The sequence below is a fragment of the Nerophis lumbriciformis genome, linkage group LG05 (assembly GCF_033978685.3).
Source record: "Nerophis lumbriciformis linkage group LG05, RoL_Nlum_v2.1, whole genome shotgun sequence".
Lineage (NCBI taxonomy): Eukaryota > Metazoa > Chordata > Actinopteri > Syngnathiformes > Syngnathidae > Nerophis > Nerophis lumbriciformis.
In genome coordinates this window covers 59,902,833-59,916,232 of record NC_084552.2, presented here as the reverse complement: position 1 = coordinate 59,916,232, position 13,400 = coordinate 59,902,833, and the positions used below count along the sequence as shown (strand labels likewise).

Genomic DNA, 13,400 nt, shown 5'->3' with positions numbered 1-13,400 from the left:
AAAAGTTAAAGTTAAAGTACCAATGATTTGTCTTCTGCATTTGACTCATCCCCTTGTTCACTCCCTGGGAGGTGAGGGGAGCAGTGGGCAGCAGCGGTGCCACGCCCAGGAATCATTTTTGGTGATTTAACCCCCAATTCCCCACCCTTGATGCTGGAGTGCCAAGCAGGGAGGTAATGGGTCCCATTTTCATAGTCTTTGGTATGACTCGGCCGGGGTTTGAACTCACAACCTACCCATCTCAGGGCGGACACTCTAACCACTAGGCCACTGTTAGAAAGTTAGACATTTTGCACATTTTAAAGGACGTTTTTACTGTGACATTTCTGATGGTATGATGTAGTCAATTCCACCTACAGGATTAGGAATGAAATATTCTATAAACATCTTTCATCCTCTTTTTAAAACATATCGGCAAGTACAAGCCTGGGGCTATCAATGTAAACAAAGTAAATATTACAAGAGAAAACTATATATATATATATATTGCAAATAATAGTACAGTGGAACAAACTTAGTTCTTAAACAGAGTTTGTAAATATAAAGGTTTGTATAGTGAAGTAAATTTCTCCCTAAGAAACAATGTAAATATGAATAATGGCTTCCAGTTTGACAAAAATGTGTCATGACTTGGTCTTGGGTGTTTGCTTTTCCGGGATGCAACGGAAAGTTTATTAATATATAAAAAAAAAGTACAAACGAAAAGCGCGCACAGTGGCGGAGAATAAACTATGAAACCAAAAGACTATAGCAAAAAAGTACAAACGAAAAACACGCACAATGGCGGAGAACAAACTATGAAACCAAAAAGACTATAAACATGGAACAAAAACTTACTTGGCTTGGACAAAAATAGTTGCTTGAGGAATGGACATGGAAGGAATGGACAGAGCATAAATGTGGTGAGGTCGTCAGAAAGACAAAATGAAAAACACTGAACTTAAATACTACAGACATGATTAACGAAGACAGGTGCGTGACTCAAGACGTGAAACAGGTGCGTGACGTGACATGTGAAAACTAATGGGTTGCTATGGTGACAAACAAGAGTGCACAATGAGTCCAAACGTGGAACAGGTGAAACTAATGGGTAATCATGCAAACAAGACAAGGGAGTGAAAAGCCAGAAACTAAACAAAACATGACTTAAAACAAAACATGATTACACAGACATGACAAAATGTCAATTTTAGTGAATGTTTCTACACTTTGAACACAATATTAAGTGCTATACAGTACTGTAATTCAAACAAACATAACAACTATCTCTTTATTAACAATCTAAAACAAAAACAACAAGAAGCTTAACTGTCCTGTATGACACGTACACAAAAATCCCATTGGTGCCTTCACGAACGATCAGAAATCACAGAAATCCTTAACTTTAACAACCATTTTGCTTCAATAATAAACAATTAAGAGTACAATCCACTTACAGTACATTAACATCAGCAAGTTCGATCCCCGCTTCCGCCATCCTAGTCACTACCGTTGTGTCCTTGGGCAAGACACTTTACCCACACTGGTTTAAATGTAACTTAGATATTGGGTTTCACTAATGTACCAATGATTGTCACACACACACACTAGGTGTGGTGAAATTTGTCCTCTGCATTTGACCCATCCCCTTGTTCACTCCCTGGGAGATGAGAGGAGCAGTGGGCAGCAGCGGTGGCCACGCCCGGGAGTCATTTTTGGTGATTTAACCCCCAATTCCAACCCTTGATGCTGAGTGCAAGTCGGCTTTGGCATATTTTTTTCCAGTAAAGTCCAGTCCCATCACAATTAAGAACTTGCTGTGGTAAAAAGCCTGCTTCCTTAGTCTCTTCAATACGAGCAAGTACAACATGACTGCCAGCAGGAAGAAAAAAAAATCAATGAATGAAGCGTTTGTACACAGAGATGTACAAACGCATATATATACCTGCATGGATCAATCCAAAAGTTTGTAAACCGAAAAGTTTGTGAATAGAGCGGTTCGTAGATGGAGGTTCCACTGTAAATGTGTGTGTGTGTGTGTGCTGTTGTCGTATTTTTCAAAAGAGTTCCGACATTAACCCACTCAATGGTTATGGTACAAGTTTATTTCGAACATGCATACAGTTACAATATGATACTTATTACGGGTGTAAAAATGAATCGGTACAAACCGATAACCGATTTTAACTTTAGAGATATGACTACATCGTTTGGCGAGCCTCTAGATCGATTGTCTAGATCAGGGGTGCCAAACGTACGGCCCGAGGGCCGGATCAGGCCCGCGAACAGGTTTTATCCGGCCCGCGGGATTGTCAGGCTTGCCCCTGACAGTTTGGTTGTGTTTTAGTTTTTCCTCTGTGTGTGTGTGTAGTATTTCCTGTCAGCGCTCTTGTTTTGGTTCTGTTTCCTGTTTGTCTCCCTGAGTGTTGTGCCCCCTCAGCTGTGGCTGATTGCATACTTGCCAACCTTGAGACCTCCGATTTCGGGAGGTGGGGGCGTGGTCGGGGTGGAGTGGGGCGTGGCTGGGGGCGTGGTTAAGAGGGGAGGAGTATATTGACAGCTAGAATTCACCAAGTCAAGTATTTCATACATATATATATAGATATAGATATAGATATATACATCCTGAAAATATGCAAACAAAACTGTTTAGATAATTGATACTTCAAACTTGCATAAATAAATATTAAGGAATATAACATAACTTGGCTTCTGAGAGTTTCAAAATGTAATGAATAAAATGCTAAAGTTGTTGATAAACAAGCAATTATTTTAATAATTAAATATGGTCATTTTAAATGAATTATTATGATAATTTAAAATCAATTATTTCAAATATGTTTATTTTAATGAATAATTCTATGGCTGGATGTAATAAGGAGTCACAAAAAAATACAAATAAAAATAAAATTAATTTTGATGTTTTTAGCAAAATAAAGTAAAAATGTATTTATTTTTTATTTTTTTTAAATTAATAAATATATTTATTTTTAGGTAAAATAAACATAATAATACAATTTATCTCTAGTCTGGATGATTTAGTTCTTGTCACCCTGTTGAAAAAAGGCTGTCCTCACTCAGGTCCGCATGGAGCTGGAGGGGGCGTGGCTTCCAGCTCCGGCTGAAAATCGGGAGATTTTCGGGAGAATATTTGTCCCGGGAGGTTTTCGGGAGAGGCGCTGAATTTCGGGAGTCTCCCGGGAAATTCGGGAGGGTTGGCAAGTATGCTGATTGGCACCTGGCCACACCTGGTGTCAATCAGCCAGCTGCTATTTAAACCTGCCTTCCCCTCCAGTCAGTGCTGTGTCATTGTCATTGTCGCTAATACTTGTTGTCACTACTACCTGTCATAAATAATTGTCGTTGTAGCTCTGTCTACTTTTGTTCACTCTGCTCATGTCATAGTTCCTTCGTGTCACAGTAAGTGTTTTTGTTTCTTGTCGACAGTTAGCCTTTTTGCTATTTTAGTTCATAGCCAAGTTTGTTCTCCGCCTTGCGCACACCTTTTGTTTGTACCCTTTTGTTTGTTTTTTTGCCATAGTGTTTAATTAAATCATGTTTTCTTGTACCAAGCCTGCCGCCATCTCTGCATCCTGGGGTTCGTCACCAACAAACTCTGACAGGGATGAGTTTGCTAAGTATAAAAATGTACCTGAAATTTTGAATGAAAGAAACAGCTGCTCTTTAATGTGTCCACTGGATGTCGCAATAGCAATTCTTTGTATCTTTGTAGATGATGCTACATATGTAAGAAACAAACCACACGATGTTAGTACATCAGTCGAGGAAAATGATCAAACTACATAAAATAACATCCTGTAATTTGATTTTGATATAATTTTTTTATCTTGATAGATTGAAAATGAACACCAATGAGTTGACTGATGAACATTATCAAATAATGTATTCAGAAAATATAAATAAGGACAAATAAAGTATATATACTATTAACCGCAACAGTTGATTGTAAAAAAGAACCCAACAACATTATGATTTGTACATTTTCAGAATGTGCTTGTTCTATTTTTAAACAATACAATCTGAAGTTGTCTTTATTTTTAAGTTATCCTGCCTTGATTTTACCAGTCCGGCCCACTTGGGGGTAGATTTTTCTCCATGTGGCCCCCGATCTAAAATGAATTCGACACCCCTGGTCTAGATCAGGGGTGCTCATTACGTCGATCGCGATCTACCGGTCGATCTCGGAGGGTGTGTCAGTCGATCACCAGCCAGGCATTAAAAAAATAGTCCTAAAAATGAGCGATCATAAATCTTCACTATGACTTCACTTTCGTCACTTGATTGACATTCACGGCACCAGCTCATTAAAATTACCGACTGGAAGGCGAGAAACACTTTATTTCAACAGACTCTGGCGCCGTACCTGTCGTCAAAACGCCAAAGACCGACTGCACAGTTGCACAATAAAAGCTCTGCTTCATCCTGCCTGCGCTACTAAAATAAGAGTCTCTGAAGGCTGGCGTGCACAAGCTAGCAAGCTACGGAGTTTGCCGACAATGTATTTCTTGTAAAGTGTATACAAAGGAGTACGGAAGCTGGACAAATAAGATGCCAAAAACCAACCACTTTCATGTGGTATTGGACAGAAAGGAGGACTTTTTTTCTCCTCCATTCGAAAATGCGGACATTATCATCACCACTGTCTGATTACAATCAATGCAAGTCATCACAATCAGGTAATACACCAACTTATATTCTTGTCTTCATGAAAGAAAGGAATCTATATGTGTTAAACATGCTTGTATTATCTTTAAACACCTTTAACTTGTTAACAATATTAACTATATGTGTTAAACATGCTTGTATTATCTTAAAACACCTTTAAAGTTGTTAACAATATTAACTATATGTATTAAACATTCTTGTATTATCATTAAACACCTTTAATTTTTTAACAATATTAACTATGTGTTAAACATGCTTGTATTATCATTAAACACCTTTAACTTGTTAACAATATTAATTATATTTATTAAACATACTTGTATTATCATTAAACACCTTTAATGTATTAACAATATTAACTATATGTGTTAAACATGCTTGCATTATCATTAAACACCTTTAACTTGTTAACAAAAACATATATTTCATAAATAAGTAAATATAAATGATATATATGAATGAGGTAGATCCCCACGACTTGATCAATTGAAAAGTAGCTCGCCTGCAGAAAAAGTGTGAGCACCCCTGGTCTAGATCATTGTTCTGACTTGATACGTTTCATTTTCTTTCATGCCAAGCTTCCATCTGCATCAAATCTCGTTGAATCTTTTCTATTCATATCAGATCGCCATAGAAGGTAGAGATGCACACCCCTATTACTTATCATTTTCCAGTTCCTTGTTACAGTATGTCCGAAAAAGAGTAGGAAGAATCAGAGCTTATTTGACCATACCCCTCTTACAATTAATTGAACAATGCATGTTGAAGTTGTGATTAAGGGGACGCCACAATAGAGATTCCATCTTCACTTCCTGCTCTGTGTCTAAATACTTTTGCCTATAAAGTGATTTTTGATGCAGTCATGGGCTTCATACTTGCCAACCCTCCCGGATTTTCCGGGAGACTCCCGAAATTCAGCGCCTCTCCCGAAAACCTCCCGGGACAAATTTTCTCCCGAAAATCTCCCGAAATTCAGGCGGAGCTGGAGGCCACGCCCCCTTCCAGCTCCATGCGGACCTGAGTGACGTGTTGACAGCCTGTTCACACATCCGCTCTCCCACAATATAAACAGCTAATGATCGAGGGCGAGTTCTTGGTTTCTTATGTGGATTTATTGTCAGGCAGTTTCATTAACGTCCTCCCAGCGCGGTAACAACACACAACAACAGCAGTCAAGTTTTCGTCTGCCGTAAAGCAGTTCGTCTGCCGTAAACAGCAATGTTGTGACACTTTTAAACAGGACAATACTACTGCCATCTACTGTACATGCATATGTGACCCACCCATAATGTGTCACATTTTTGTGTTGATTTATTTATTTTATTTTGTGGTTTGAATTCGTTTTTGGACCTGTCGTTCCACATTTATCAGTATTCACATTGGTCAATAGGGGGCAGTAGGGCGTTTCTTCCCAATTGAATGCTATCACCTGCAGACCGGAAGTGTCTTGTCATTCTGATGAGCGCGACCAGTCTGTGAACAATTGAAACGTCCTGTGTGCATTTTCCTCCTGTATAACAGGTTAGTTTTGGTGAATCAACTCACTGAATAATATCCATGTGATCTTTATAAGTTTAAGTACACATTCTGATGGTGGAGCCTAACTCTAAAGTGTTTGTGAGTTGTAGTTTGTATTTGTGAATGAATCCAGTGCACAGCTGCAGTAATCAATGCAAAAAGGCGACGTGAGTACGCAATGTTTATGTAGGAACTTCTGATCCTAATTCAGACTCCCAAATTAGAGCTCCCGTTTTCTTATTGATTTTGTAATGTATATTTGTATAATGTGTGTGTTCTGAAATAGTGACAGAGAATAGAACAAGGATGGACAATTCAACCCTTAACTCAACAATGAGTAGGTGAGTGTTATGTGTGTGTGTATGTGTAAATAAATGAACACTGAAATTCAAGTATTTCTTTTATTTATTTATTTATATATATATATATATATATATATATATATATATATATATATATATATATATATATATATAGCTAGAATTCACTGAAAGTCAAATATTTCTTATATATATATATATATATATATATATATATATATATATATATATATATATATATATATATATATATATATATATATATACCCCCACCCCCCGAAATCGGAGGTCTCAAGGTTGTATGATGGGCTTGAACATTTTTTTCTTACTGAATTGTAAAATAGGTGACGAGCCACACTGTCAGACCACAGCACCTCCATGTGGACAAAACTGCTAACTACACACCCTATATTCTGTTATTCTTGTTTTCCTGAGTCTAATTAAAACGGCAACATTGCAACGTCTCTTCCTGCAGTACCCTGTCTCAGTGCTGCCATGCCGTGGTGGCGCTCCTCTACCCTTTCGCATGGCAGCACACCTACATCCCCGTGCTCCCTTCCGCCATGCTCGACATCGTGTGCACCCCCACCCCTTTCATCGTGGGCCTTCTCTCCCCGTCCTTGCCGCGGCTCACTGATCTACCCCTGGAGGAGGTAATCACTCGTCACCTTTGACCTTTCACCAATAGAAAGCGCTCTAAAAGCTCCTTTCCTCACTGCACAGGTTCTGGTTGTGGATCTCATGAAAAGTCGGATTGTAAAACAGGTAGGTTACTCACAAAAACCTTAATGTCCAGACCCCCTATTTGAATGCATCACTTTGCAGCTGGATGATGAAGACTGCATCCTGCCACCTAAACTTCAATCTGCTCTGGAGAATGTTCTGGAGAGGAGACGAGAGCTTGCCAACGGTAAAACTTAGCATTAATAAGTGCCAACATGAGCAAGGCTAATCTTCTCTCTTCTGTAGGCCATCTTAGCACCCTTGTGTCCGAAGCCTTTGTGCGCTTCTTCGTGGAACTGGTAGGCCACTATCCTCTCTTCTTCTTCGAGGACGACGCCTCCTCCTTCCGAGGGTCCCCCGTCCCTTTCTCCTTCCAGCGGGAGGCCTTCCAGAAGGCTGTGCCCTCAAAGACAGTGCGGCGTTTCCTGGAGGTCTTCATGGAGACGCAGATGTTTGGATGGTTCATACAGGAAAGGGAGGTCCAAGGGCCCATCCTACGAGGTAAATACTGTACTGGGTGGAACGTAGGACGACACAGGTTGCTTCAGGACCTGCTGTCCTTGTCACTGTTGTGGGTGAGTGACAGGGGAAAAAAGCTCCGACTCACCAAGAGAACTGGGTACTGGGGCACCAAGCACAGAGAGGCCCCATAGCTTTTGTAAAATTAAGTAATTTAAATATGTAACCTATAAAAATGTAATATAAATAAAGTTCAACAATAAGGTTGATTGAATCAATTTAAGAACTTCTAACTACCTACACCCTTTGTCAAAAAATGCAAAATAGTTTTACACGTCATTTAACACAGATGTCATTACGCCGTTAAACATCCACACGAAGCACCAACATTTTGGAACAAGTATGAAGTGATAATATAAGAAAGGTAAAAAAAAAAAAGTCTATAGGAGAAAGTTATGTACAAGTTTATGTTTTGTCTCTCATTGCACTTAACTGTGGTGCATTCAAGGACCCTCAAATAAAGTTAGGAACATAGGCGTCTCTAGGTTTTAAAAGATAGGGCGAGACTTAACCTCCAGGAGAGGCACTAATAATGTGACGATCTGTCACATTCACGGCGTGTTATGCTTCCTTAGTTGAATTGAATTGAATTATATTTATATAGCGCTTTTCTCTAGTGACTCAAAGCACTTTACATAGTGAAACCCAATATCTAAGTTACATTTAAACCAGTGTGGGTGGCACTGGGAGCAGGTGGGTAAAGTGTCTTGCCCAAGCACACAACGGCAGTGACTAGGACGGCGGAAGCGGGGATCGAACCTGAAACCCTCAATTTGCTTGCACGGCCGCTCTACCAACCGAGCTATACCGCCTCAAACCATAGTTGGTTTATTTCCTGTGTCGCGCTCTTATTTTCAGTTTCTTTTCCTGCACGTCTCCCTGAGAGCTCTCTCCCCCACCTCCCGCTGATTGGCAGCCTGGCCACACCTGGTAGTGGTTGTCAATCAGCTGGCTTCTATAAATGCCTGCCTCGCCCTTTCGCCAGGGCTCGAGGATTGTTTCTTTGTAAATGTTACTGACTCAGTTTGCTGTAGGTTGCTATGTTTTCGTGCACTTCCCTGCTGCACCTCTTGTGTTAACAGCTGAGATAGGCACCAGCACCCCCCGCGACCCCGAAAGGGACAAGAGGTAGAAAATGGATGGATGTGATGGACTCTTACCTGCACTTCGTCCTCCAGTCTCCTGCATCTTGGGGTCACAACTACCACAGCCATGCGAGTCCCTGACAAAATCCTCCAGCCAGAAAGTGACCTCGTGGGGACGCCTGTCGACGATGTGGAGGCGATGTTTTAGATCACACATTTCCTGGAGGACATGAAGGCTAGGTTTGTGCAAGCTCACTCTTTCTTCCTCAGGCTCGTCCGCCGGCCCCAGCGCTGCGCTTAGCTTGCCCCCCGGCCCCAGCGCTCCGCCCGGCTCGGCCGCCACCTTCAGCGCGCCGTCCGGCTCAGCCGCCACCCCCCGACTCTTCCAGTGGGGCTTTCAACGCCACCTGCTGCCTTGTCTCAAGTGGGTCTACCGACGACGCCACGTCCAGCTCATCCCCCAGCTCGGCCTCTTCCTGCTAGTCCGGTGATGGCATCTTTGGAGCCCACCGCGCTGTCCATCCTGGCGTCCTGTTGGGACTCGTGTTGCTGTCCCTCCTCCTGGCCTCCTTCCGCCCTTTCCTGGCTTTTACAGCAGGGGACGCCGCCAACCAAAAGCTCCTTCCTCTGATAAAAGAAAGCGTCTAGCATCCGTTTCGGGGGGGGGGCTACTACTAGCAGCTCTGCTGTGAAGGACTCACAGCTATGCTCTTCATCTCCAGCGGGTCTTTCCACAATGCCGCTGTGATCATTGTTTCCACCGGGTCCTTCCACGATGCCGCCATCTTCGTCTTCAGCGGGTCCTTCCGCGACGCTGTTGTTTTCGTCTTCAGCGGGTCGTTTCGCAACGCCGCCATGCTCATCTCCAGCGGGTCGTCTCCAGCGGGTCGTCTCACGCCGCCCCCGTGCTCGTCTCCAGCGGGTCGTCTCACGACGCCGCCATGCTCATCTCCAGCGGGTCGTCTCACGACGCCGCCGTGCTCGTCTCAAGCGGGTCGTCTCACGACGCCGCCGTGCTCGTCTCCAGCGGGTCGTCTCACGACGCCGCCGTGCTCGTCTCCAGCGGGTCGTCCCACGACGCCGCCGTGCTCGTCTCCAGCGGGTCGTCTCACGACGCCGCCGTGCTCGTCTCCAGCGGGTCGTCTCACGACGCCGCCGTGCTCGTCTCCAGCGGGTTGTCTCACGACGCCGCCGTGTTCGTCTCCAGCGGGTTTTCTCACGACGCCGCCGAGCTCGTCTCCAGCGGGTCGTCTCACGACGCCGCCATGCTCGTCTCCAGCGGGTCGTCTCACGACGCCGCCGTGCTCGTCTACAGCGGGTCGTCTACAGCGGGTCGTCTCACGACGCCGCCGTGCTCGTGTATAGCGGGTCGTCTCACGACGCCGCCGTGCTCGTCTCCAGCGGGTCGTCTCCAACGGGTCATCTCCAGACGCCGCCGTGCTCGTCTCCAGCGGGTCGTCTCCAGCGGGTCGTCTCACAACGCCGCCGTGCTCGTCTCCAGCGGGTCGTCTCACGACGCCGCCGTGCTCGTCTCCAGCAGGTCTTCTCACGATGCCGCCGAGCTCGTCTCAAGCGGGTCGTCTCACAACGCCGCCAGGCTCGTCTCCAGCGCGTTGTCTCACGACGCCGCCATGCTCGTCTCCAGCGCGTTGTCTCAAGCGGGTCGTCCCATGGCGCCGCCATGCTCGTCTCCAACGGGTCGTCCCATGACGCTGCCATGCTCCTCTCTAGCGGGTCGTCCCTCGACGCTGCCATGCTCGTCTCCAGCGGGTCGTCCCTCGACGCCTCCGCCATTACCGTCGCCTTCGCGACATCCAGCTTTCCTTTCATCAAGAAACACGGGGCTCACTTCAAATATTCCACTTTGAAATATTTTTGGGGGAAAATTTTGGGAGGGAAATTATGCATATATTTTGGGGAAAATGTTGCATATTTTTTGTCTTTGCCATCCAAAAAACAAAGTTGTTTTTGACTAAAAGGGCATAAAAAAAAAACAACATAAAAAATATTTAAAAAAAGTATTAAACTTCAAATCGACAGATGTATGTATTTGAAGTTGATTTAGAGCAGGCGTCGCCTATCCATCGATCGGGATCAACTAGATCTTTGGGACCCTACCAGTCAATTGCAAAACAATTAAATTAGGAAAAGAAAAAAGTATTTATATCTTATTATTATTATTTTTTTGTCCTGTCCAGCTTCTCAGGCAAGTCATATAGTTGATGTAGATGCCTATATCGGCTGTGCAAATTTACTTTACAAAAGAGAAGTGTGGGATACTTCTTTTGTTGCCTTATTTGTATTTGACTTTATTAAATGTATTTATATTATCATTTGGTGCGGCCGGGCCGGAGCGGGAGGGGATAGAAAGAGGAAAAAAAGGAAGACAGAGGGGGGGAAATTGTGGGGACAAGAGGGGGATAAGACATCCATCCATCCATTTTCTACCGCTTGTCCCTTTCGGAGAGACAAAAACAATTTATATCATATTAGACCAACAGATCTGCATTTTAACCCTTAAACTCTCCCGCATGCCTCACCTCTCTCTCTCTTCAGCCTCTCATCCCGGACACTCTGAGCACGGCCCCACATTTCACCCGCTCTTCTTGCAAATGCGCATGGCATGATGTGCACAAAAAATCATCGAGCTGCAACAATGCATTGAGGCTGACTGCTGCAACGCATCAGACATTTTCCAGCATCCAACATCAAACAACCCTTCCCTCAACTACGACCATCATCGCTCGCCTGCGACTGGAAGCTAACAAGCCAAATACCAGAGTGCGTGAACATTGCTCCAAAGTACAAATTTTGTGTTGATTTATATATAGAAAAGTAAACATTGACTTGTGCAAAGGCAGTAATATGATAAAACATGGTGGCAGCTAAAGAAGGACTTCCCCGTTTATCCCCTCTTTATCCCACATGAAAAACCCGGCATTTGAACAGCTGATTTTACTACATCGAGCGCTGATGAACAAACAAATATACTACAGTACCAAGACTATAGTGGCCGTAAACAGTTAGCTTCTACAGCTGGGATGCGGCACAGGGGCCCATCTGTGGCCTGTGACTCGCTTGTCATTGGCACAAGGCACATTACCAAAAAACATCCGCAAAAATTGGGAAAACAGCAAAACACACAACAAAAACTATAACTATAATTTTGTGTTTTTGGCATATAACAATTTTCTTTGACAAAATCTATTTGACATATTTTTTTTATATCGGCAGACTTGAAGTTGATCTACAGATTTAAGGGTTGAATAATACGAATATACACACACATATATATATACATGCATATATATATATATATATATATACATATATACACATACACATACATATATATATACACACACATACATATATATATATATATGTCTTAATAAGGTTATCCAAAAAATAGTGCTCGATACCGTAGTAGAGCGCAATATATGTATGTGTGGGAAAAAAATCACAAGACTATTTCATCTCTACAGGCCTGTTTCATGAGGGGGGGTACCCTCAATCATCAGGAGATTTTAATGGGAGCATTCGCATACCATGGTTTATATAGGGCACAGAGTGGGTGGGTACAGGCTGGCCTAGGGGCGTGGTGATTGGCTCATGTGTTACCTAGGAGGTGTTTCCGTCTATGGCGGCATGTTGTTACAATTTCGCTGCGCTTGTTGAGGGATGACAGGTCTGGACGGTAAATAATAAACAGTTTCTCTTTCAAGCATAGGTTGCATCTTTTATTACCACTATTGTAAGGTGTGCTGGATGCAAGAATTTGCCATGTTATTGAATATTCAACATTATTGTCTTTGAGGTCCCAAATGTGTTTGCTGAGTTCTGTGGTATTTCGCAGGTTTTTGTTCCTGAAAGAAGCCTTGTGATTGTTCCATCTGGTTTTGAATTCTCCCTCGGTTAATCCTACATATGTGTCGGATGTGTTAATGTCCTTGCGTATTACCTTAGATTGGTAGACAACTGATGTTTGTAAGCACCCCCCGTTGAGAGGGCAATCAGGTTTCTTTCGACAGTTACATCCTTTGTTGGTTTTGGAGTCGCTCTGTCTGGGGGCCGACGGCTCATTTGCAATTGTTTTGTTGTGGTTTGAGATGATTTGTCGTATATTGTTCATGCAGCTGTAGCTCAATTTAATGTTGTTCTTGTTGAATACTTTTCTTAGGGTGTTGTCTTTGGGAAAGTGTTTGTCAATCAGATTGAGGAATTTGTGTCCAATGTTAGTTGAGACGTTTTTGCTGTATGGGGGGTTGTACCAGATGATGTCGTTTCGTTTTCTGTTCTTTTTTGGCTGGTTTCCTGGCGTGGGTTCATAGGTGAGGGTGAAATTGTATCCGCTTTCATCAAGGGCTTTTTGGTACGGGGGGTTGCTTGGTCAAATTCAGCTTTGCTGGATGACAGCATCGATAGCCTTTTATTGATTCCGGTAGGTATTCTTTTCGTGGTGGTGGGTGGGTGGTTGCTGTCATGGTGCACGTATTGGAGTGTTGTGTTGGGTTTCGTGAATGGTTGGTAGCTGTTATTTCTCAGGTTGAAAGTGACGTCAAGGAAGTTG

The 13,400-nt window shown here is 43.1% G+C and overlaps 1 protein-coding gene across 1 annotated transcript in view; it reads left to right on the top strand.

The window, feature by feature from the left end:
• Nucleotides 1-13,400, top strand: part of LOC133606179 (DENN domain-containing protein 2A-like) — a 57,028-nt gene that overhangs the window by 39,615 nt on the left and 4,013 nt on the right. The window contains exons 14-17 of the mRNA XM_061959820.2: nt 6,979-7,156; nt 7,227-7,268; nt 7,329-7,413; nt 7,473-7,727. Coding sequence (XP_061815804.2) covers nt 6,979-7,156; nt 7,227-7,268; nt 7,329-7,413; nt 7,473-7,727 — 560 coding nt within the window. The remainder of the gene's footprint in view (nt 1-6,978; nt 7,157-7,226; nt 7,269-7,328; nt 7,414-7,472; nt 7,728-13,400) is intronic.